The sequence below is a fragment of the Gobio gobio genome (assembly GCF_949357685.1).
Source record: "Gobio gobio genome assembly, chromosome: 1".
Lineage (NCBI taxonomy): Eukaryota > Metazoa > Chordata > Actinopteri > Cypriniformes > Gobionidae > Gobio > Gobio gobio.
In genome coordinates this window covers 13,246,276-13,272,215 of record NC_137097.1, presented here as the reverse complement: position 1 = coordinate 13,272,215, position 25,940 = coordinate 13,246,276, and the positions used below count along the sequence as shown (strand labels likewise).

Sequence of the window (25,940 nt, the reverse complement as noted above, 5' to 3'; positions counted from 1 at the left end):
TGCCCTCCATCTGCCCTTCAGTCTGCCAAAAGCATTCTCAACCACCACCCTGGCTCTGCTTGTTTTCTGATTGTACACAAGTTGTTGGGGTGTCAGTCGTCCGTTGTCAGTGAAAGGTTTCATCAGCCAGCTCTTCAAAGGATAGGCTGCGTCACCAAGGACATAGTACCCCACATCATGTCCACAAATGTTCTGTGTTACATCTGGTAGTAACAAACCCCTGTCCACAAGGTCCCACAAGCCTGACAAACGCAGCACTCTGGCATCATGCAGGCTCCCTGGCGCTCCAACAAAAATATTCCAAAAGAAACCCCTTCCATCCACAACAGCCTGCAGGATGATCGAATGCCAGCCCTTTCGGTTGAAGTACTCTTTGTAGTGCTCCTCTGGTCCAAGAATGGGGATGTGTGACCCATCAATTGCACCTACGCACTGTGGCAACCCCCATCTGCGCTCAAAATATGTCGCCATTTCCTTCAGCTTTTCAGTGTTTGGTAACTGAATAACTTCTTGCATGAGTACCTTCTCAACAGATGAGCAGAAATCGTGTACAGTGACACACAGTAGCAATTCCAACTCCAAATAAATGAGAGATGCTTCTGTACTCTGAGTTGGTTGCAAGTTTCCACAGTGCAATGGCAATTCTTTTTTGAATTGCCATTGCAATTGTCGGTAGTTTGTATCATGTCTCTCCAGTTGAGGTTGCAAGCGACGACAGAGATACAGAAAAGTATCCTTAGACATCCGGAAATTCTTTATCCACTGTGCTTCGGTGAAAGTTGGAACCACGCTGTCCCACCAAATAACATTATTCACAACTCTGGTTTATTTTGATGTATTAGTTTCTTACCAGTCGTGCTCTTTCTGTCCGATGGCGAGCGTTCGTCTCAGCCATCTCACGGTCAATGTCCGTAATAGCTGATAATAACATACGTTGTCTAATTTTAAATCTAGCTTTACGAGCTTTCAGAATACGCTTTAGTGTCAGTGCTCGTCTCTTTTCTGCTGTTTTGTTAATTACCTCTGTAGTAAACCAATACATAACCAGCAAAAACAGCACTGCTTGCATTTCCTCTGTTATTGTTGCAGACAGTATCGCGCGAAAGTGATTACTGTCCGTCTGTGAATGGGAGGAGCAGTCGCGCGCATTCCCACGTCACCGGACTAATTTGCCTAATCTTCCCGGTACTTTAGACCGAGGTGGAAACGCAGACAGTAGCAGAATTGGGGGAGAAAAAGTAGAAATGGTACAAATAGTTCCGGGTAATTTTGGTGGAAACGCGGCTTAAGTCTGCACTCCTGCGTTTGTTATTTTTATTTTTTATTTAATCTGTTTAAATTGATAGAAACCGTTCAATGTTTTACTTTTTTTTACAAGCAATGTGAAATAATTAATTGTAACATTGTAGTGCTTTATTTAACTTTAATGAAGGAAATTTTGTGTGACTAAAACGCATTCACACCAGTAACAAAAAAGTCTAATTTCTCTTCCTCTATCGTGAATCAGTTCATCATAAACACGAGTTCAGTCTCTGGCGAGTAGAGATGGAGAAACTGAACTTTTTGAATCTCAGAGTCAATTGAATCAAATACTTTGATTCACCTGTACTAATAAGCCATCAAATACTGAGCCTTTAATGGCCTAAATACAGCCTAATCAGCGCTCAAGTGCACACATAAAGAGTCTTCAAACAAAGATTGACTGTGTTGTGTAAAAACACTGTCTAAACATTAAAATAATTATTGATAATGTTTTATGTGTTTTCGGCTGCAGAGATTAATTTGACGATGCTGATTGATCATCTCTACAGTGGACACACATATGCACATTTCATACCGATTACATAATCTGAGAATATTGTTTTCCACTTGACTTGTTAGAATGACAATGGACGTAGTGTAAGCATTTTAAACGGAGAGAGGTGCTACACTTTCTTCATAAGTTCAATACAGAAGGTGGACTGGCGGAAGATAGATATTTTACTTCATAACGTTATATTTGTCTTATACAAATGCATTGATTTGCTTCAGAAGGCCTTTATTGATCCCCCAGATCCGTGTGGATCACCTTTATAATGGATGGATGCACTTTTATGGGCTTCAAGACAGAAACACCCATTCACTGCCATTATAAAGCTGGGAAGACCAAGGACATTTTATTAATGAAACTCCAAATGTCTGAAACTAGAATGTCATTTACACTAGGGTGACTTGAGGGTGATTCAATCATGGACTAATTTTTCATTTTTGGGTAAACTATCCCTTTTGTTTAAAAGCAAATTTACAGACCATAACATTTTATTTACCACCCATGAAAATGTTTGTGCAGAAACAGGCCGTTATGGCTTATACTTAAAAACACAAATTGTCCTTTGAGTAAAAGTAACTATTGAAACGTCTTTTGCACTTAAACATACTCCACATATTTTCAGTGCTGTATATGTGTAACTACACCAACCTAACATTCCAAGTTTAAGCAGGTATACAATATAAAAATGATACATCTGGCTCTACAACCCTACAACTATAAGCTGTAATGTTTCTTATTTCACTTGTTCTCCCGTCTTGATTCAAATAATGTCTTTGTGTTGTTTATTGCAGATTTCAGACCGATCTGCATCCGTCTACAGTGTGGACGCCGCCAGCACGCCGGTCAATGATGCGCCGGTTACTGCATATGGAGCGGGATGAGAAGTCAAAAACTGCACCATAGCAGACAGAACAGGGACTATCCCAATCTCACTGTGGGATAAACACTCATACAACTTCACCAACCCTACCCGCAAATAAGTTACAGAAGAAATTCCCCCCTTACTCTCCCGGTCGGGACAAGTGTGAGGCTGCGTGCACCGTGTGCAAACCTGGCACATGTGTTTCGGTGTCCAATGGGGGGGACACAGGTCTCAAAGCTCACATGGACACCCAAAAACATGAAAAAGCTGTGCGAGGTGAGAGTAGCTCAACAAAGCTGACGGAGTTCTTTGTGAGACCCGGGAAATCTGAGGATGCTGTGAATGCAGCAGAGGTGCATTGTCATTTCATACAGTGAAACACCACAACAGCTACAGGTCCATGGATTGCACTAGTGCATTGCTGAAAAAGGCTTTCTTAGATTCTGACACCGCCAAAAAGTTTAATTGTGCCCGCAGCAAAATATAGATGAGGAGGATGAGGAAGAAAAACAGGATAAAGAGGAAGAAAACTAAAGATATTAGTTTTTATTTGTTTTTGTAAGTTTGTGAGAGCTATTTTTTGTTCAATTTGGAGGTATTTATTTATTTATTTTTCTAATACAGTAGAGACATTATTTCTATCATTATTTCATTCATTATTTTTGAAACCTGTCACAATAAAATGTTGAGTAACCTCTAAGAAGCCTATCTGCATTTGTGTCTTTGGTTAAAGATAGTATTTTGTCATACCGAGTCAGACTAGTTTGAAGGTCTGAGCCGAGTTTGGAGTATGTGGAGTTAAAGCTCTAGGAGGAGTTAGAGTTGTAAATTTAGCGGTCAGAAAAATAATAATAATAACTAGATTAAAAAGTTTGTCGAGACAAACTTTAAGTTGGCTTGGAAAAGCCGGACCAGAAAGTTTGAAATAGTTTGAAATATTTTGAAAAAGGTTGAAAAAGTTTGATAAGTTCAAAGTTTAAAATAGTTTGATAAGTTTAAAGTTTAAAATAGTTTGAAAAGTTTAAAGTTTGAAATAGTTTGAGTTTTAGTTAGTAGATAGATAGATAGACCTCAGATTACCATGATTTGCCATGTTCTAGCATGATTTACCACAGTTTACAACGTTCTAGTATGATTTACCCCAGTTTACCCCGCTCTAGTATGATTTACCCCAGTTTACCCCGCTCTAGTATGATTTGCCCCAGTTTACCCCGTTCTAGTATGATTTACCACAGTTTACAACGTTCTAGTATGATTTACCCCAGTTTACCCCGCTCTAGTATGATTTACCCCAGTTTACCCCGCTCTAGTATGATTTGCCCCAGTTTACCCCGTTCTAGTATGATTTACCACAGTTTACAACGTTCTAGTATGATTTACCCCAGTTTACCCCGCTCTAGTATGATTTACCCCAGTTTACCACGTTCTAGTATGATTTACCACAGTTTACAACGTTCTAGTATGATTTGCCCCAGTTTACCCAGCTCTAGTATGATTTACCACAGTTTACAACGTTCTAGTATGATTTACCCCAGTTTACCCCGCTCTAGTATGATTTACCCCAGTTTACCCCGCTCTAGTATGATTTGCCCCAGTTTACCCCGTTCTAGTATGATTTACCACAGTTTACAACGTTCTAGTATGATTTACCCCAGTTTACCCCGCTCTAGTATGATTTACCCCAGTTTACCCCGCTCTAGTATGATTTGCCCCAGTTTACCCCGTTCTAGTATGATTTACCCCAGTTTACCCCGCTCTAGTATGATTTACCCCAGTTTACCCCGCTCTAGTATGATTTACCCCAGTTTACCCCGTTCTAGTATGATTTACCACAGTTTACCCCGCTCTAGTATGATTTGCCACAGTTTACAACGTTCTAGTATGATTTACCCCAGTTTACCCCGCTCTAGTATGATTTACCCCAGTTTACCCCGCTCTAGTATGATTTGCCACAGTTTACAACGTTCTAGTATGATTTACCCCAGTTTACCCCGCTCTAGTATGATTTACCCCAGTTTACCCCGCTCTAGTATGATTTACCCCAGTTTACCCCGCTCTAGTATGATTTACCCCAGTTTACCCCGCTCTAGTATGATTTACCCCAGTTTACCCCGCTCTAGTATGATTTGCCACAGTTTACAACGTTCTAGTATGATTTGCCCCAGTTTACCCCGCTCTAGTATGATTTACCACAGTTTACAACGTTCTAGTATGATTTACCCCAGTTTACCCCGCTCTAGTATGATTTACCACAGTTTACCCCGCTCTAGTATGATTTGCCCCAGTTTACCCCGTTCTAGTATGATTTACCCCAGTTTACCCCGCTCTAGTATGATTTACCCCAGTTTACCCCGCTCTAGTATGATTTACCCCAGTTTACCCCGTTCTAGTATGATTTACCACAGTTTACCCCGCTCTAGTATGATTTACCCCAGTTTACCCCGCTCTAGTATGATTTACCCCAGTTTACCCCGCTCTAGTATGATTTGCCCCAGTTTACCCCGCTCTAGTATGATTTACCCCAGTTTACCCCGCTCTAGTATGATTTGCCCCAGTTTACCCCGTTCTAGTATGATTTACCCCAGTTTACCCCGTTCTACTATGATTTACCCCAGTTTACCCCGTTCTAGTATGATTTACCCCAGTTTACCCCGTTCTACTATGATTTACCCCAGTTTACCCCGTTCTAGTATGATTTGCCCCAGTTTACCCCGCGCTAGTATGATTTACCCCAGTTTACCCCATGCTAGTATGATTTGCCCCAGTTTTTAGCATTTTCAGGCTTTTTATTTTTGCTTAGTTGATAAAACTACAAGCTGTAAACATTTCGGTTTTTGACCTGCCATAAGATGGCACTGTTTTCAACATTCCTGATGCTTCGAATCTTTTCCTGAAACAATCAGAGAACAGCTCATTTGACATTTTTCGTAATTTACGCAATATTATTCAAATTGAAAATCTAAAACCCTGTAAAAACAAACAAACTGTAATGTAATGGGGTGAATGCAAAGAAGCACACAACAAGATATTCAAACAAACAATCTTTAATAATATGTAATTACTTGGAACATTTAGAAATAGAAAACAATCAGAACTTAAGAAAACAAAACCTAATCAAAATAAAAGTCAATGATGATGACAAACACATTTTAAGCCTTAGTGTTTTCAGCATCCAGGGATTCTGCGACTTCTGCAGCCTCGATAAGGTCCACGGATTCTGCATCCTCGGCTGTATCAAGGGATTTTGCGGCCTCAGTTGTATCCATGGCCTCAAGTTTCAGCACACGATGATGGATATGCTGGACTTTTATTGTAATTGGCAGCTGCTTTATACTGCCATGGTAAAAATGGCTTGGTACAGCATAGTCTTCCAGTTCACTGTCCAACATGATGAGCATATTATCATCCTCGGACACTCCAATGACTGTCAGCACTGCTTCAAGGATCTGGCGCTCTACGATCTGGCGAAAAAATAAATAAAAAACATCCACACTTAGGGTTAAGGTTAGTGTTACAATTAGATTATTATAAACAGTAAAAATGTATCGATTACGATTCACAAGATTTCAATGCTTGCATTTTTATTAATGACTGTTTACTTGTCTTTGATAACCTTTGAAATTTATATTTGTTTACCTTGACAGTCGTCAAATTTGCCTCCTCCATTAGGCCGAATTTTTGCCCTTAGGTGGCTGACCTCCACCTTATCCCCGACGTACAGGTCCATCAACGCCTCTTCTCTCCATAAAGTCACCTCCAGAAGTTTTGTTCCAGACCTCAAAGAAAGGTCCAGGAGGGGATACTGGGCCCAAGTCATCCTGGCCACTTGCAGCTGGAAAATAACAGCCCAGTGTCACAGATGAGAGTTTCTCAGTCCTGGTCCAGGTATCCCCAACACTGAATATTTTCTATGTATTCCCAATCAAGGTTAATTCACCTAAATGTGTATCGCAAATAAGAGTGTTAGGGTACTCTAGGACTGTGATTGAGAAGTATAATAGCTTACATTTACCTAGGTTAAGTAAACCAGGATAATGTACTAGATATTCAATTGTGCTTTTAAATTCACTCACTTTCTCAATATCAGGTACCCAGGGCTTTGGAAGATCTCCTGTTCTTCCCCGGTTACAAATGGGGAAGGAGGATAGAGGACCTCTTTAGCAGCTCTCTCTGCCTCCTCGGTTATGGCCACTGGGGAGGTTTTAAATTTCCTGCTTGACTGGTTTAAGAAAATACACTGCCGGCCATATTGTTTTGAGAGGGTGAAATTTTTGATGATGTACGACCCACCCTCTTCAAACTCCGGGTCACTTCCATTTTTTATTGAGGTGTACCACGTCTGTCCATCAGTAAGGGCTGACAGTGTGGTCACCTTGTAGGCTCCAACATCAATTATATTGTCGTTGATGACGAAATGTAAAGCCTTTTGGCTCCTGCGGCAACCCACACACTTGACCTTTAGCGGTGCTTGTTGACTGTAGGGGGTTGCCATCCTAAGAATAATACAAAACAAAAAGGGTATGGTCATAACTGTCATAATATTTTCAATGACTTTCTAAAACATGAAAATATCATATACATGACCTGTATATATAGTCTACTTATAACATATTATTACTCATTTGCTATTACTATATTTCTATTACTGTACTTTATTGCATAATATCTTTTTTGTTTTCTTTATATTGTCATTTAATTTGTGTAATTATCTTTGTTTTACTTCATATTTCACAGGAATTTATTTATTCATGTTGTTTTATTTATAGTTTAGATTTATTTATTGAAAGTCAATGATAAAAATGTTAATGAAGTAAAGTTTTACCTCAGAAAATGAACTCAACTTTAGCCTTTTTTATTTAGTGTAATAAATATTTTAACTTGTAATTTATTTTACTTCATATTAAAAAAGCTTTGCACAGCTTTTTTTTCTGTGTGTGAGCTCGCTTTGATTAATATTTTTATTGTCTTCTAAGGTAAACTAAAGTGTCTAATAAAACACTTTGTTGTCAGAAAAAAATATCCTGTCAGGGAGCAATTCTGTAAACTTTTCAAATCCTGACAGAAATTTTTTTTCTGAGGTAAATCTTTACTGCACAGGAAATTTTAATCAACAACTTTCAATTTATAAATCAATTACATGAAATAAATGTCTTGTGTAGTAAAATTTTACCTCAGAAAATGAACTTTCCTGTCAGGAAGTGGAAAAGGCATTGGAAATGTCTTAATATTTAATGTATTTAAAAAAAAATTTGTATATAATGTAAAACGTTTCTACACAGTGTTTCAAATACATCAATAATACATTTATATCTTATGTCTCACCTTTAAAATACAGCAGGGGAACAATAGCGCCTCCTCTGGCTGTCTGGGAGCGGTGGAAGATTGCTGCGCACTGACGTGGACTGGCCGTGCGCGGTCTTTTAAAGACTCCTGCAGCGCGCGGGTTTTCAACACAATGAATTTAACTGAATTTTATTTATTTTATTTGTGCATGTTATAATATGGTGATTTTAACTTATAATTAATTGTGTTATGATGTATTTTTTTAAACTTGTAATTAATGTTATAAGTATTGACAATGAAATTGTGCTGTCATACTTATGTAGTGTTTTATATTAAATTTCGTATTTTTTTCTGGTGAATAAATTAATTGTGATTATTTACTCTTTGTTATTATGTTATTATGGGGTATTATGTATAACAATTTTCTATCCATACAGAGGGGGCATACTTTAAATGTGTTGAAATGAATAAGGCATCTTTGAGTAAACTTCGAGTATCATTTGAGTATCTCATTGCCAGGCCGAGAGTCGTGGTTATCGGTAATAAAAATATGGTCACCCTAACTATGGTAGTCAAACTCATACAGGTTTGGAACAATGTGAGGGTGAGTAAATGAAGACAGAATTTTCATTTTTGCGTGAACTATCCCTTTAAAGGGCCAGACCTAATATTCTGTGTGATTAATGTCAATCAAACAACAAAAGAAAATAGAAAATCACCCCATGTTTGACTGAATAACTTTAATATATTTATTAAGAATCCGTGTATGGTTAATTTACAGAGTGACTATACAGACTGTGCATTTTTGTTTTTACATTTGATTATTTAATTTCTTTATTGAATGCTACTGTTAATTAGAGCTACTGTAGCTGAAAATAAAGCACTGTTTTTGTCATATTGATTGTACTTTACATTTCGTTTGTACTTATTTAAAAAAACAAAGATAAAATAAAATTAAATATCTATATTGTAATTATAATATTACATTAAAAAATATTAAATTACTCATATGATATAAGATTTCGGTCATCCCAACCTGTTCAGAATAGTGGTTAGTGTTAACATGATTGATAATAATGTGATTGTTGCAAATATCTTGAAGTCATAATTTTGGTATCGTGACAACACTATTCTATATAAAAAGTATTTGCTGATATTCTCTTTTTTTTGTTATATTGGTTTACAAATTTGAAACTGCAGCGCTCACACACACAGACACGGCACAACACAGACTTCAGATTTCATTGACTTTAAGTCTTTATGAGCTTTAATATTCACAGACACTAGTCCGTATCAATATCTGATTCATTGTACAGCCCTACTTATGATTTAATCATCCAAAAATCTGCTTAATACAGTAAATTACCCTTGACATTGAAGACTTGACTTTTGATTTCATTACAATTCTGTGAAATATTACATTTTGTATTTGGACCATTATTATTTGTCCACATTTTTAATAATATTGTCAAAACACTGACTCTCATGTGTTTAAATTCAGACACATGTATGAACTTTGCTTTATTAACTCATACACTCTTTTAACATATTTTTTTTTTAATCACATCTGTCACTGTTTTAAGTTTAATATATATTATCTGGTAAAAAAATATTAAACAGACAGACATTTCTCTGCACTTCTGTGATTGTAGACAGCTGAGTGTGAACGGGACTTTTATTTTGGTGCGGTGATGTGACGTCATAAGGCTGCACCGCGCTCCTGCATCTGTTGGGATTCGGCTGATGAAAGGTTTGTTTTAAGAATTTAATCTGTTTAAATCTATAGAAACCGTTCAATGATTAACATTTTTTTTACAAGCAATGTGAAAATAGATTATTCACTATTGAATGCAACGTTGTAAAGCTTTAACTAACTTCAATGAAGGATATTTTGTGTGAGTAAGTCTCATTCACACCAGTAACAGAAAAGCTTTGTCTCATTTCTCTCCCTCTATCGTGAATCAGTTCATCATAAACACGAGTTCAGTCTCTGGTGAGTAATGATGGAGAAACTGACACTTTTCGAATCTCCGAATCAATTGAATCAAATACTTTGCAAAATGATTCAGTGATTCGATTCATGACTCGTGTTGCTCAAACAGTGTAAATGAACGAGAACATAAACACTAACATGTGTCATGACAACTTTAACAAACTGCTAAACTGCTCATATTTAATTAATTAAATATGAAATGTAGATCATAAATGCCATGGTGTGTCTATACAGTATACTAATCTGTATCTGTAATCCATTAACTCTCTCTCTGACTCTCTTACCAGTGACTGAACTGATTGAGACACATTTATTTTCCTTTCTGTTAATTATTCTCATCTTAAACAGGACAAACCCAAAGATAAACTTTGGGTGGAGTGACTGAGATCCACGTGACATACTATTATAATGATGGCGTTTATTAAAGAGGAGAGAGAAGACGTGAAGATTGAAGAAACATTGAGAGTGAAAGATGAAGAAACTGAGAAACAAACAGAGAAAGAGGAGAGTGAAGACATGAAGATTGAGAAAACATTGAGAGTGAAACATGAAGAAACTGAGGAACAAACAGAGAAAGAGGAGAGAGAAGACGTGAAGATTGAAGAAACATTGAGAGTGAAACATGAAGAAACTGAAGAACAAACAGAGAAAGAGGAGAGTGAAGACATGAAGATTGAGAAAACATTGAGAGTGAAACATGAAGAAACTGAGGAACAAACAGAGAAAGAGGAGAGTGAAGACGTGAAGATTGAAGAAACTGAGGAACAAACAGGTTGGTTTCATTCTCAAAGCTGAACTCACTCATTTGACCCACAGAAGTATAATCATACAGCGACTTAATCCTGAAGTAGCCTAAACAGAACAATTATTTTGTGTAACATTAAGCCCAATATCTACTAGCTCTAAACATTTTAACATCCCTGAACATAAATAGCAGTGAATAAACATTAAATCAAGCAATAAATAATTCAGGGCAGTAGGACTGCTGCCACTAACCTCTACAGTAGCGCTGAGGGGTGAGGGGGGGATTTTTATCATAAAATTACTATTGTTTTGCATTGATTAGTACAGTTACTAATAATATTATGGCCTGGTTTCACAGACGGGGTTTAAACTAAGCCAGGATTTGGCCTTAGTTTAATTAGGACATTTAAGTAGCTTTTATAAATATGTTTTAGAAAATATATATATTAATGATGTGCATATTTAGACAAAACAATGTCCATATTCGGACTTTACTAGTTTTCCAGGAGGACACTGGAGAAATTCGTACTTTGTGATTTTAATCCCATCCAAATCTGCCAAGTCTGTGTTTTCTCACTCAACCTCCAGGGTAAGTTATCTACTGTTTTTCAGCAAATTCAGTGGTCCTCTTGAGCAATCTATTCCCGTCCGAATGCGTATGTCTGTGATTGCTGATGTTGTATTATCCTAACACTTCTCCTCATGTATTTTGACCTACCTGAGCTACCGTTTGCACACCAATCTTCATCCTTTCATTTAGTTTAATAATAATAATATTACAAATGTTTTTTTTAGCGCCTTTCAAGAACCCAAGGTCGCTTCACAAAGTAGTACAATAGTACAATTAATTGACAAAGTAACAGTCAGCCTGCTTATTATTACAATCAAACAAGCAGATGGAGACAACAAATGACTACAGATAATGAACATAAGTTGAGAGCTACGGATGGAGCGCAAGCTCAATACAGTGAAAGGTGGTAAAGAGTGCAGTGTGTCTGTGAAGGAGAGCTGTGAGGGCACGGATGACGGCACAAAGTCTCCATTAATTCACACATGCAGTATAAGCTAATGTTTATTTTAAAGCACTGAATCACTATTGAATCACAATTAATTTGATTCTAAACATTTTTGATCGATTAATGACTGAAATCAACAATTCACAATTCATCAATCGATGCATCAAGAAAAGTGTGTGAATCGTTACACCCCTAAAATGAGGCTGTCAGGTTTTTTTTTTTTTTTTTAATCTGTTGGTATTTGATATGATTTATCTTTATTATTATTTATATTAAAGGGCCCTGAACTGGTCAATTTATGACGTTTGTGTAGTTTTTACATTCAAAAACATCATAATGAATAAGTAAAAGGCTATTTTCTGCCCTGGTTTTGAGCCTCTCTCCTGGAACGCTTGGTTTTGATGGGCGTGCTGCATTGAAGACCTGGAAGTAAATGCCCACAGCTATGATTGGATTACAGTTTTGCATATTATAATGAGCTTTGGCTCCCCAATCAGTACATCTGGAATTGTTTTGAAAACGTGTGGAGAAACGGCAAACTGAATGATTCGCCCAGTGTTAACAAAATATCTTTATCAAAAAAACACAATGATTTATCTCTCATCCACCCGCAATTTATTGGAATGTTATTTTTTATTGGCCCGCCCGATTGGTGGATATAACCGCGAACCGCATCACTAACACACACACACACACACACACACACACACACACACACACACACACACACACACACACACACACACACACACACACACACACACACACACACACAAACTTCACTGCAGACAAATTAGCATGTTCAAAACTTCCTCGATTGTATTTTTTCTTCAAATAAGTCAAGAGAATGAACAATGCACATCAAGAAAGGACTGTAATTTCACTATTTAAGAAGCCCATCGGGCAGGCCTACATTTCGAGTCAGTGGGTGGGCCTACAGAATTAGGCATTCGTCTTCTGTTGAGGTGGCGTTTCACTGCACTCTGATGTCACAGGGAGGCCTTTTATATATCAAAAGGTCAAGGGAAAGTTGAGCTAATAATTCATGACCCCTTTAACCCCTAGGAGTCTGAGCTGTTTTGGGGCCCTTTAGAAGTTTTGACATGCTCTTTTTTTGTGTTTTTTTTTTTTTTTCAGTTGCTTCTAAACACATTAATGTGAGCAACATGTATGTACATGCTTGTATTTTTGAGAGAAAAATGTTTATGTATGGTTTTTAAAATTAAGGCCTCAAAACACACAAAATATATGTGTCCACAAGACTAATGGGTGTATTTGCCTAGAGTTTTTGCTTCAAACTGATGTGAGAATCATTGAGCCTACTCATTCACATAAAACAATACACTGATTTAAAATTTGTAAGACAGTTTTTCTTCACAAAGCCTGTACGCGACGAGGCGTGGTAGTAGGGATGTGACGGTGAGGAAATTTTCCCACCGGTTAATTGATGTGTGACAACACCGGTAATACCGGTATTACCGGCGGAGGCTTTTAAATCACTAATTCTATCTAACCGAAAGTAACATGCACGCGACCGCTCTGAACTGAAAACGCGCCAGTGCGCACACACCGTGAATGACCGCTCGTCTGTAAATGCGCGCTCTGTGAGGCCATGGGCGCGTCTCAATCAGTTCCCTAGTTCAGTAGTCAGGGCACTGATCAAGCATTGATCAGTCTATGATTGAGATGCACGCCATGAATGCACACTGTTAGTTCGTCCGTAAAGCCTCGTTTATACTCGATGCGCCCGCACGAGCGCGAGGGTGCGCGCGGCAAAAATTAATCCGCGCAGCAGCGTAGCGCGGAGGCTCGCACTGCGGGAGCCAGGCGAAAGTAAACAATGCGCGCTCTGTGCGGCCGTGCACATTTTACTTTCGGTTTTTAATTAGCGCCAATTCGGCTGCGGGTTGCTTGAATTGTGGGTTCATTAGCCTATTATTTTTAATGAAAAACACAACAACAAAACAAATGACAAACTCCCTTAAATAGGCGCTTTTACATTTCGCTTTGAAACCAAATCTTCCGCGATCATCTCCGTCAGCTCCTCACTCTTAAATCTGATGAATGACTCCTGCCGCTGCCGAGACTCACGGTCGGATCCTGCTTTATTAAGCAGACACGTTCAGTTTTTATTTGTATTGTCTGTTCTCTAACTGAACTAAATTATTTTATTACTATAAAAAAAAAATCAAAAAGACGGTGGGCGGTGCCACGGTGGGCAAGTGATGTAACCGGTGTGGAGTCTGGACACCGGTAACACCGGCAACACCGACTATCGTAGCAAGCCTACGTGGTAGCTAATGAATAATGCTGGAATCACACCTGAGAGGACAAAATAACATAATAGCCTGCATAAGGAGCTGTATAAGGAATGAGCTTCAGGTACCTATGTGACTGAGAGCAGCAGGACAAAGGACATATATTTTATATTATGTATATTATATAAATACTTATCTAGTAAATGCATCTTCATTTAAGAATGTTTAAAGGGGAACTTCAGTGATTTAGCATTAGGTTTTGTATCAGTAGAAACCCGGTAGTATATTCAAATTATGGTACTTTCCCTCCTCATATCCTCCTGAGACGAGAGAATTATGCATTTTATTTCTGGAAAAAAAATCCTCAGATGACGCAAATATCGTCATTTCGAAATCGGAGGATTTTTTGGCCAGAGGCTAAAATACCAGAGCCACTAGATGGAGCTGTTCCGCATGTTATCAACCCGCCCATAGGGGAGAGATCTCACGCACAGAATATAGACACAGACGGCCGCACGGACAATCATAATAACGGAGCAATGCAGAGCAAAGTGAGTGTTTCAACTTTTCAATGAATTCCTGTGATAGTTTAGCTTCCATATGTGATCTGAAAACGTGCCAGACTGGCGCTTAACGTTACCTCAGCTCTTCGTGAGGAATGAAATCTGACACTGCTGCGTCTGTGCCGTGACCTTCAAGTCAAGTCAAGTCAACTTTATTTATATAGCGCTTTTAACAATGTAGATTGTTTCAAAGCAGCTTTACAGTGTTAAACAGGAAAATAATGCAGCATAATTTTATTCAGCTGTATAGCCATTCTGGAAAAAGTGGCCTCGTAGGGCAGCGAAGCAGTGCATTCTGGTAGTTGTTGTCTTTCATCCACATGAGACAAAAATACATTTTCTGTCTTTTCTCAGTCTAGAAGGCGCCAAATTCAAAAATAATTTCACATTTCTACTGCATAAATGACCCAGTTTAAATACAAAGCTTAATGATAAATCACTGAAGTAACCCTTTAAATATTTAGACTAGAAACAAGACACAAATTACTAAGAAGAGCATTTTTCTTCTTTTTTTTGTACAAAAAAAATTAATAATAAATGCTAAAAAATGTAATAATAAATAAATAAAATTAAGATACAATTTATACAAAACAAAATTCACTGTAAAGAAAGCAATTCACTTTCTACAAAACAAAAAAAATTACTTTCTACAAAACAAAACTCAATATTTGACTCAATAAAACAAACTTTGATATTACATTTAAAAAATAACATTAGACTACAATATTTAAACATCAATATGAAGAAAAATACGTTTGACTGGTACTATATTTACAGCATCTGAGCAGACATTTGCGAATAAAAGCTTTATTGATGTGACACTAGGCTCTTTTACAATAAACACATTATAATCTGTCCAAAACAGGCCAAATAAATCTTGTCTAAACAGTCTAGCGTGTATGACATCTTAGGTTGCAACAGGATTCATATTTAAACGGTCTTTGTGCGTTTAATATTCACAGATGCTAACAGAATAAAGCCTACCTTACAATCAGCCCTGAATCCGTTGCTTTAAGAAATGAACAGCTTTTCATGAGGTGAATTATAACACGACGTGTCTCAAAACAATGTAGCTGAAATAACGTTACAGCGCTTCACTAGATGTGTTTGTATGAGTTGATGTGTGGGCGTTGATGCGGGGATCGTCAGTATTTGAATCTCAATAGAGCGCGCAATCCGTGGGCGTGGTCGCTGTAGTAAAGTTCTTTCGTGTGGGTGTAGGAAGGAAGAAGACGGGGTCGGCGTACTGGGACTCGTGAGTACTTGCTTTTATTCTTGTTTTATCCTCTAATTCAGACTGAACTACTTTTTTCTTGTGTTCAGGTAACCGGTAGGGCCGACTGCGAACCACCACGCCCTGCTCAGTCTCAACGTGGTGCTGAATGAGGTCAGTGCGACCAGGTAGGGGCGAAAACACGTCGGCAAACTCGGCCTGTAATGTCTTTACGTCAGTGAGTTGGGACGGCGAGAGGTGATCACCCCCCCCCCTTCCCCCCCCCCCCCCCCCGGGGCCAGAGCGAGAGATTGGGATTTTTGCACCGCCTCTGGCCCGAGATCCTCCTCTCCGCTCACCACCGTCGCCAACATCACTGACTCCACCTCTGACCACTTTTTTAGCAGGTTGAGGTGGTATATTTGACGTGCCCCGTCCCTATCTGAACGCACAACCTCATAGTTGAGGTCCCCAACTCGCCGTGTGACCTCAAAGGGCCCTTGCCACTTTACGAGCAATTTAGAGCTAGAGGTAGGGAATAACACAAGCACTTTATCTCCCGGTGCAAATTGACGTAACCTAGCCCCTCTGTTGTACAGCTGTTTTTGTCTGTCCTGAGCCTGTAACAAATTCTCCATTGATAGCCGTCCCAAAGTGTGGAGCTTTGTTCTCAGGTCCAGGACATACTGAATTTCATTTTTACTCGCTGACGGTCCGTCCTCCCAAGTCTCCCTAAGGACATCCAGCACCCCCCGAGGCTGGCGCCTATAGAGAAGCTCGAAGGGGGAAAACCCCGTGGAGGCTTGCGGGACCTCGCGAACAGCAAACAACAGAGGTTCTAGCCACTTATCCCAATTTTTGGCGTCCTCGTGAACGAACTTCCGAATCATGGTTTTCAACGTGCGAATAAAACGTTCCACCAGCCCGTCTGTTTGTGGGTGATAGACGCTGGAGCGAACGGATTTAATGCCCAACAACTCATAAAGTTTGCGGACCGTCCGTGACATGAACGCCGTGCCTTGATCGGGATTCCCACCCGGGAGATTAAAGAAAACAGCGCGCTCGCGACACTTTTCGCCGAAATAGTGTGGAGCGGAACTGCTTCCGGGTATCGCGTTGCATAATCCACTAGGACTAATGCAAAGCGATGCCCCCGTGCTGACCGTTCTAATGGCCCGATGAGGTCCATACCAATTAGTTCGAAGGGGACCTGCATCAGTGGAAGTAGGCACAATGGTTCTTTTGGGGTGGCCAGTGGATTCACCAACTGACATTCATGACACGACGCACACCGCTTGCGTACATTCTCGTGAATGCCCGGCCAGAAGAACCGGGCCATGAGACGGTTTAATGTAGCTGCCTGCCCTAAATGCCCGGCCATCGGGTTAGAATGAGCCGCCTGGAAAAGCATTTCCTGGCTGCTTTTAGGAATTAATAACTGGGTTGTATCCTGCTTTGACTGGGTGTCTTGGGTCACCCGATACAACCTATCTTTTATAATCGCAAAATACGGAAAGGAGAGTGGTTGTCCAGGATGGAGGAGGTGGCCGTCGATGGAACGGACCTGACTAAACGCATTTTTGAGCGTGTCATCTTGGGACTGTTCCAGAGGAAAGTCATCGCGGTCTGTGAGCACCGGTGTCTCCAGCTCGCTCGTTTCCCCTGAAACCGCCGCCAGAGGTCCCGGTTCCGCCTCGCCCATCTGAGCAACCGCCAACTTCCTTTCCGAGCATTTTCCCCAAGAAGCATCCGCACATAAATGTCCCAATAAATTGTTAAATGCTGGCCAATTGGTTCCCAGAATTAGCGGATGCCGGAGGTGCGGGTTAACTGCAACCTCCACACTATGCGTTTGCCCCCTAAACTGAATAGAGACGGGCACCAACGGATAGTTCACCACTTCCCCGTGCACACACCTCACCGTAACCACACGGCTGTTACCCAATGCCATAGGCTGAATCAGGCTTTGGTGAATAGAGGTCTGGTTACAACCGGAATCCACCAAGGCCTGATAAGTACCCCCCTTGATACTCATAGGTATAAGGTACAGTCCAGCTTGATCGAGGGCGGCTTCCGGAGCGTCGGGGACCTGGACCAGCGTTCCGACCTCCATGACCGGACAGCGGTCAATAAAATGGCCCGGATCCCCGCAGCGCCAACAAGCTGGCCCAGACCTTCCCGCTGCCCTAGTGGCCGGAAGTAGGTCAGCAGGTTGGCGTGGAGAGAGCGCGGGGGCGGAGGAAGACAGGTAAGGATCCGGCAGCACAGCGCCTCCCCTCGGCGCCTGCCGGGGAGGTGCAGGTGCGTCACTGGCTCCGCCTATCCTCCATCGTGGGGCTGGCCTGGGTGTCAAGCCGCCGCGGGACCTAGGGAAGGGGACAGGCTTGGAGACAGAGGGGGCGGGGGAAGAAGAGGGTAGAGAGAGAGAAGCAGATGGAAGGGGTTCGCCGACCCCGTGGCACTCCACCATCTGATCCTCCGCCAACTGGATGGCCTTGCTCAGCCACATCGGGCGGTGGCACTGGGCGCGACGAACTGCTCCAGTACCACACGATCGATAATGACCTCGACGTCGCTTCCGTCGGCCATCAGCCACTTGCGGCAGGAGTCCAGGAGCTGGTGCGCATAGGCGAAGGGTCGGCCGGAGTCATCCAGGGTCAGGGTGCGGAACCGCTGCCGATGTTGTTCTGGGCTCCGGCCAACCCGCTGTAAAATCGCGTGCTTGAGATCGTCGTAGGCCAGGAGATTCTGGACTGGCAGCTGGTGGGCGGCTACCTGCGCCTCCCCAGACAACAGCGGCAGGAGCCGCATCGGCCAGTCCGCCTTGGGCCATCCCCGGGACTCGGCGGACCTCTCGAAGAGGTCAAGGAATGCCTCCGGATCATCCTCCGGGCCCATCTTCGAGAGGTGCAGGGCGGCGGCCGAGTCGGTGGTGTGAGGGGGGACGGCCCGAATCTCCCGGCCAATCCAGCTCCGGAACAGCTCCCGGTCTTCATGCTGGGCGTGAAGGAGAGCCTCGAAGTGCTTCTGTTGCTCCTCCCTCACCACCAGCAGGTTTTGGTGTTGCTCCTGGTGAAGACCGGCGAGCGAGGTGACGAGGTCCGCAAGCGGCGTCTTTGGCGGGGTCTGCATGGCGGCGGCGATCTTCTCCCTTCCCGGGTTTCGGCACCAGTGTAGTAAAGTTCGTTCGTGTGGGTGTAGGAAGGAAGAAGACGGGGTCGGCGTACTGGGACTCGTGAGTACTCGCTTTTATTCTTGTTGCTCAATAAACAAACAGTGAGCACATCGCACAACATAAACTTGAATATAAACTCTCTTTTTTTCGTATCACTCGTCGGTTTGGGCAGTTCCTCTCTGCGTGCAGTCGTCCCTCGAGTCCCAGTCGTGCGTGTCTCTCTCTCCCTCTCTCTCGTCCCGGAGCGGCTTTTATGCGGTCTCTCCACGCCAATTACTGCAATGAGACACAGGTGTTTGTGATCTGCACTTGACCTACTTACTCACCGCTCGGTTCCGCCCTCTCTCTCCCGCTGCAGACCTCGCGAAACCACGCCCCCTCCGCCACAGTCGCATTAGCGGATAATGAAGTGGATCGCGGGTGACCAACATGTATCGCTTTTCAAACAGATTACATAAACAGAATATTTGTTTTCGATTTGGTTTACATTGTTTAAAACACGACATTTCAGTGTTTCTTTAGACATATATCTCATGTTTATGAGACAGTCTTCAGAAAAGGACCTCTAGCTTAGTGAATACTTATGTGAATGAACGTCTTTGACAGAGAGGCTGCAGATCGCACATCATGTGTTTTCTTTGTTTTGCAAAAAGCAAAACATTTTAGTTATTATTGTGACTGTACACAAATAAAAAGAAACATAACAGATTATAATGATGTATAACACTTGCCTGAATGATAAAAATAATTTGAGTCTCTTTGGCACTGATAAGAAAACAACTCGAGGGGGTTAAAGCTCAAAAAGACTGCTGTTGAAATCTGAAGTCGGTTTGTTTTGCCGTGTCTGTATGAATGAGCGAGCGCCGCGGTTTCGTCTACTACTACACGTACTGTTTGTTCAGCATCTGCTATACGAGAGCACATGAACTTCATCTGTAGTGTCGCAGTCTCTTAATGAACATTTCAACGTTTAATTTGATACAACTATCAACATTTGTATGTGAGATGGTGGTCCAGTGGGTTAAACCATGGAACTGATATGCAGAAGGTTGATGGTTCGATCCCAGTTCGATCCCAGCGGTCACCACCAGTGTGTCCTTGAGCAAGGCACTTTACTCCATGTTGCTCCAGGGGGATTGTCCCTGTAATAAGGGCACTGTAAGTCGCTTTGGATAAAAGCGTCTGCCAAATGCATAAATGTAAATGTAAACATTTGTCATTTCGTATAAACAGGAACTCACAGGTCTTCAAGACAACCCATCAAAATAAAAGTTTGGTATAACATGAACGAACAAATATATTACTATTGTAAATTATTAGAGCATACTTTGATTAAATAAATAAATAATATACCATTTGTTAAAACACACAAACTCAAAGGTCTTCATTGCAAGCCGGCAAAATAAAAACTCTGTCTACCTTTAAATTAATAATAGATTTGCTTTACTGTGCAATGTATGTAATATTATTAATTTTATAATAATATTTATAATAAATAAATATTCTAAATTGTTAGGTTATATAAAAAATGTGATATACCGTGAAACCGTCAAAATCAAAAACAAAAACACAAACATGATTTTTGGTCAAACTGCCCAGCACTACTCCATACTTTCAACCCAACCCACAAATTTAACCCTAAGTCTTCAGGACTGCTTGAAAATTAAAGGCAGGCGTCTTTCATTTAAAACTTAACCCTGCAAAACAGTGGCCCTCCAGAACCAAAGCTGCCCACCCCCTGATTCATAGGATATTATAGGTTATATATCATACTACCCTATACTCTGCTATTGAAGCTTTAAATGTCTAAATTGTTTCATGTATGTTTTTTGCCCTAGATCTCAAGTCATTGAAAAAGGCAAGTCATGAACTTGATGAAAGGGAAGAAGAGAAAGACCATTATGATAAACATCATGATTTCATGACCGGAGAAAGATCGACACAGGCTAAAAAGACTTCCTCACAAAAAAGAACTCAAAAGACAGGAACTAAAAGTTATTTCACCTGCCAACAGTGTGGAAAGAGTTGCAGAAGTAAAGGAGATCTTAAAGTCCACATGATAATTCACACTGGAGAGAAGCCTTACACCTGCCAACAGTGTGGAAAGAGTTTCAGACGTAAAGGAAATCTTGACAGTCACATGAGAATTCACACTGGAGAGAAGCCTTACACCTGCCAACAGTGTGGAAAGAGTTGCAGAAGGAAAGGAGATCTTAAAGTCCACATGAGATTTCACACTGGAGAGAAGCCTTACAGCTGCCAACAGTGTGGAAAGAGTTTCAGACTTAAAGGAAATCTTGACAGTCACATGAGAGTTCACACTGGAGAGAAGCCTTACACCTGCCAACAGTGTGGAACGAGTTTCAGACATAAAGGAAATCTTGACAGTCACATGAGAATTCACACTGGAGAGAAGCCTTACACCTGCCAACAGTGTGGAACGAGTTTCAGAAATAAAGGAGATCTTCACATCCACATGAGAATTCACACTGGAGAGAAGCCTTTCACCTGCCAACAGTGTGGAACGAGTTTCAGACATAAACGAAACCTTAAAGTCCACATGAGAGTTCACACTGGAGAGAAGCCTTTCACCTGCCAACAGTGTGGAAAGAGTTTTAACCAACAAGGAAACCTTACAGTCCACATGAGAGTTCACACTGGAGAGAAGCCTTAATGTTCACATGATAATTCACACTGGAGAGAGCCTTTTCCCCTGCCATCAGTGTGGAAAGGGTTTCAGACATAAAGGAAACCTTAAAGTCCACATGAGAAACAAAGCAACCTTTCAATGCTAAATAAAGATACACGTACGACACAAGGATATTTTATGCTCTATAATATTAAACACAGCATGATATAAAAGTAGGGTTGCCAGCTGTCCTGTATTAGCCTGGACGTCCCGTATGTTGGGCCTAAATGTCCACCCTTGTCCTGTTTATTGATTGCTAAGCTCATCTTTAAACATGGAAGGAACATTTGTTTGTGTATGCATTTGTAGATTATATTGCAAACAAGTCATGATATACAACTGTGATACTGTAATGGGAGATCCATGTTGAAAACAGTTGTAATTTATTTTCAGGATTCTTTGATGAATAGAACGTTTAAAAAACAGCATTAATCTGAAATAGAAAGCTTTTATAACATTAAAATGTCTTTACTATCTTTGTTTTTTTTTTGCTTTGTTTGCTGCATTGTTGCAGAACAAAACTTAATTTCTTAAAAAATATTAATTATTAATTAAATAATTAATTTTAAACAAATTCTTACTGTCCCCAAACTTTTGAACAGTAGTGTATAATGCGACAAAAGCTTTAGTTGGTTTGAGTGTTACAACTGACATTCATTTCTAGGATATTAAAATTATTTTTAGAATTAAATTGTGCATTAATAGGTTGAGCGAATCAAATGTTTATATCTGAGAGCCTTTTATACACACACTCAACTGCAGACACTGAAATAACATACACTTTGAGTGCCCCTTATAAAGAACCACTATTGTCCCTTACTTTTGTCCCACTTTATGTCCTTTGTGGTTTATGTTTGGATTATGTTGTGTTGTAAATAAATGCAAACAATTCAAAAAGCCGTTCTTTTAATCTCTTCAGATTCTTTGTTATAGTTCGCTCACAGTCATTCAGCTGATATAGGGCCATTAGGATTAGGGGAGGGGTCTTTGTCTTTCTCAGATGTGAGATACATCAATATTCATGACATTCACGCCCTCCCCGCATAAGCCTTCCTGACACAAAACATGTCTTACAAATTCAATTTTAGATCAGTATATTATTTTATGTGATTGAGTGGCCAGAGTGATTTTTACATCGTCTTGAAGCAAAAATTCTAGCCCACATGATCCAGTTATTAAAAGGCTTGTGAACAAATATTCAGTATGTGTTTTATAGCCATATAACAGCGACTTAATGTTCTTTCTTTCCACAAACCACGCATAAACGTAATTTTCTTGAAACTACAAACTTTTACACATGCTGCTCACATATTACAGTAGCAGTTAATACAGTGTACTCAGACTTTAGCCATGAAAATGTTACAAGTAACAGAAATTAGCTCAAATATCAGGGCATGTCAAAACACCTCCAGGGCCCAGAAAAGAGCCCAGTGCTCAGAGGGTTAAAAAACACATGGGAGTTCACACTGGAGAGAAGTCTTCACATGCCAACAGTCTGGAAAGAGTTGTAACAAACAAGGAAGCTTTGCAGTCCATATATAGAGTTCACACTGGAGAGAAGCCGTACACCTGCACTGTGTGTGGAAAGAGTTTTTACCAACAAGGAAGCCTTACAGTCCACATGAGAATTAAAGAGCACCTATCATGGAATTTTGAAATTTACCTTTCATGTAGTGTGTAACATAGATCTAAGTGAACAAAAACATCCTGCATAGCTTGAAATATGACAGTGCACCGTATATATAGTTATTTTCTTTCAAAAGTAAGAGTCGACTCTGAGTCATTTTTAAGAATCGTTAGAAGACCGAAGCTTTTTCTCTGACTAGATGACGTCAACTTGTCAAGTTATTTGAATACGATACGCCCACTTATTGCGCTCCAAGACGCCAGTGAAAACTAGAAAACATCATGGAGACGAGACGCTGTGTTCTGAAGTGCTTTTTTCATCTGCCCAAGGATGAGCATTTGAAGACTAAGTGGCTTGAAGACAAACCATACATCTTCGTGATTGAGTGTTTATTAGTCTTCAAATGTATGTTTCGCGATCTCAGGAAGCTTTTATTATGGACTTTTATTATGGCACATGGTATCTTCTTCGTCTGTCTGTACCATATATGGACTACATGTGCACAGAGCGCCCTCTGGCTGCCAGTATGAATTGAAAACAACACATAAGAGACTCAATCGCTCATGATTAGGCTATACCCAGATAGCAAATGACATCTGGCCCAGTTGTGGCCCACACGTTCCACATTCTTCTGGCCCACATACCGCATGGAATGACGGCGATGACTCAGCCTGAGTGTGGCTGCTAGAAGTCAGCCACAGCCGGACCAGATGTGGGCCACATCTCAGAAATTATATGGGCCACAACCGGACCAGATGTGGGCCACATCTCAGAAATGGTATGGCCCACATCTGGGCCAGATGTTTGAGACAGTGACTGACATCTGGGCCAGATGTGGCCCACATCTAATTTTCCTATAATAAAGAAAATACTCAAAATACCTCACACATTTTATATAGTCTAAATTGCTTTATCAAATATCAAACATAGATAAATACATATACATATTTATAAATATAAAAAACAATATTAAGGGGAAAAAAAGATAAATACTTGCAAGAAACATACTGAATTCCATACACACAAACACTTAAATATATATATATATATATATATATATATATATATATATATATATATATATATATATATATATATATATATATTTAACTATTGTCACTGCATTTAATTCATTGTTGAACATGAAGTGATCCAGTTTGAGAACTAATTAACTGGGCAAAAGGGGAGTCCGTTAAACAGGCAGGGGTCAAAGGAAACAGGAGACCAAGGTCTAAATAGGGACAAAGTCAAGGAGCGAGAGTGTGTCAGAACCAGTAAAAGACACTTATTTTTTTTCTCTTGCCCGACGGCCTCCATCCCTGTCTGCGGCAAGCTGCAGCCATCTTTTAATCCACTGTTCGATTTCCTGGTCAGTGGCTGTAGCAGTAAGACGGTTTCTTCTCACTGCAGCTGCAATGACACATATATGACCAACAGTAAGTATTATTTCATTATTATAGTGTTATTGTTACTTATTATAAAGCTAACATTTTTAGGACAAACATGAATAAATAATGGGTACAGACCAGTAGTTATTTTTAGAAAGCCTTACCATTAATTACAGTTTTTAAAGAGGCATCTTTGAATGCAGCCTTTCCATTAATCCCCCTCCAATTTATCTGACGGGCCATGTCATTTGTAAGAAGAAAACTGAGGATCCGCCAAACACTTTCCTTGACTGTCGTGCCTCCCCTCAAGGCTAAGGTGTTTATCTGTAAAAATGAATTCATGCAAAAATGAATAAACAAGTGTCAAATCATAGAGTGGAACATAAAACAACTTTTTTCTGTCTTTTTCCTCTAAAAATAATTAAGTTCTTTTGGAATTATTTATTTTACCATCCACATTTTGATTTCAGCAAATCAATTAGAGTAAACCAGGGGTGTAATATCATTATGTAAGGGATAATCAATGGCTAGCTGTGCATTTATAGATTTAATGCCCCACTTAGCATTGGGCGGTTACTTGCTTTCATGTTGCACAGTAGGGCTGGGTAAAAAATATTGATTTTAATCGATTCTCACTTTTACAAAACAATATCGATTCTTAAATCCCAATTAGTCATCCTGTTTTCAGTAAATGAATGAAATAAACATTGTAGCACGCCTCCCATTAAATCGCAATCATCTTTGTGCTTTATTACTATTGATATGAAACAGTCTCAGATTTCAAATGACGTCTATTTTTTACAAAATTCAAAAACAGAAATACCGTTTTGGTGCTGTGGTGCGAGATCGCTCTGCCGCAGCTCAGCTCAAAAGAACCGGCAGCGTGGAATGCACATGAACGGATCTTCTCTTCCGCATTAATACCAGTAACAGCGCGAAATAAACATGAATAAGCTTCTGAAAGTGTGTTTAAAGATACAGGACAACTTACTGAAATCCATATCATGTCACATAGAATCACTCAATCAGTGTTTCAACCGCAGAAAGACGTCAGTAAAACGGCTTGTAAACAATGTCATGTAAGGTCACATTTACCTCAGAAAAACCATATCCAGTGTCCATAAACACGTTAGCTAGTCAGCTAGAAAAATTAACTCTAGAGAGGAGCATTTAGCTAATTATATGCACCATATTACATAGGATATTCATTGTCAATGTTCTTCAATATTTAATGTATGTATGAATAAATCTGGCACGTTTTTATGCAGCCACCATTTAAATGTTTACATTTCAAAAAACTAATTGGAGTAGAATTATGA

At 40.1% G+C, this 25,940-nt stretch overlaps 2 protein-coding genes across 2 annotated transcripts in view; one reads left to right on the top strand and one right to left on the bottom strand.

The window, feature by feature from the left end:
* LOC307117103 (uncharacterized protein) overlaps positions 1-25,940 on the bottom strand; it is a gene marked incomplete at both ends in the record, with an annotated part of 204,966 nt that overhangs the window by 10,145 nt on the left and 168,881 nt on the right.
* Positions 10,615-22,342, top strand: LOC307135575 (uncharacterized protein; the record flags this gene model as incomplete). The annotated part of the gene is made up of 2 exons (XM_079832150.1): positions 10,615-10,720; positions 20,756-22,342. 2 exons carry the CDS (start codon positions 10,615-10,617, stop codon positions 21,589-21,591), a joined length of 942 nt encoding a protein of 313 aa, XP_079688276.1. The 3' UTR covers positions 21,592-22,342.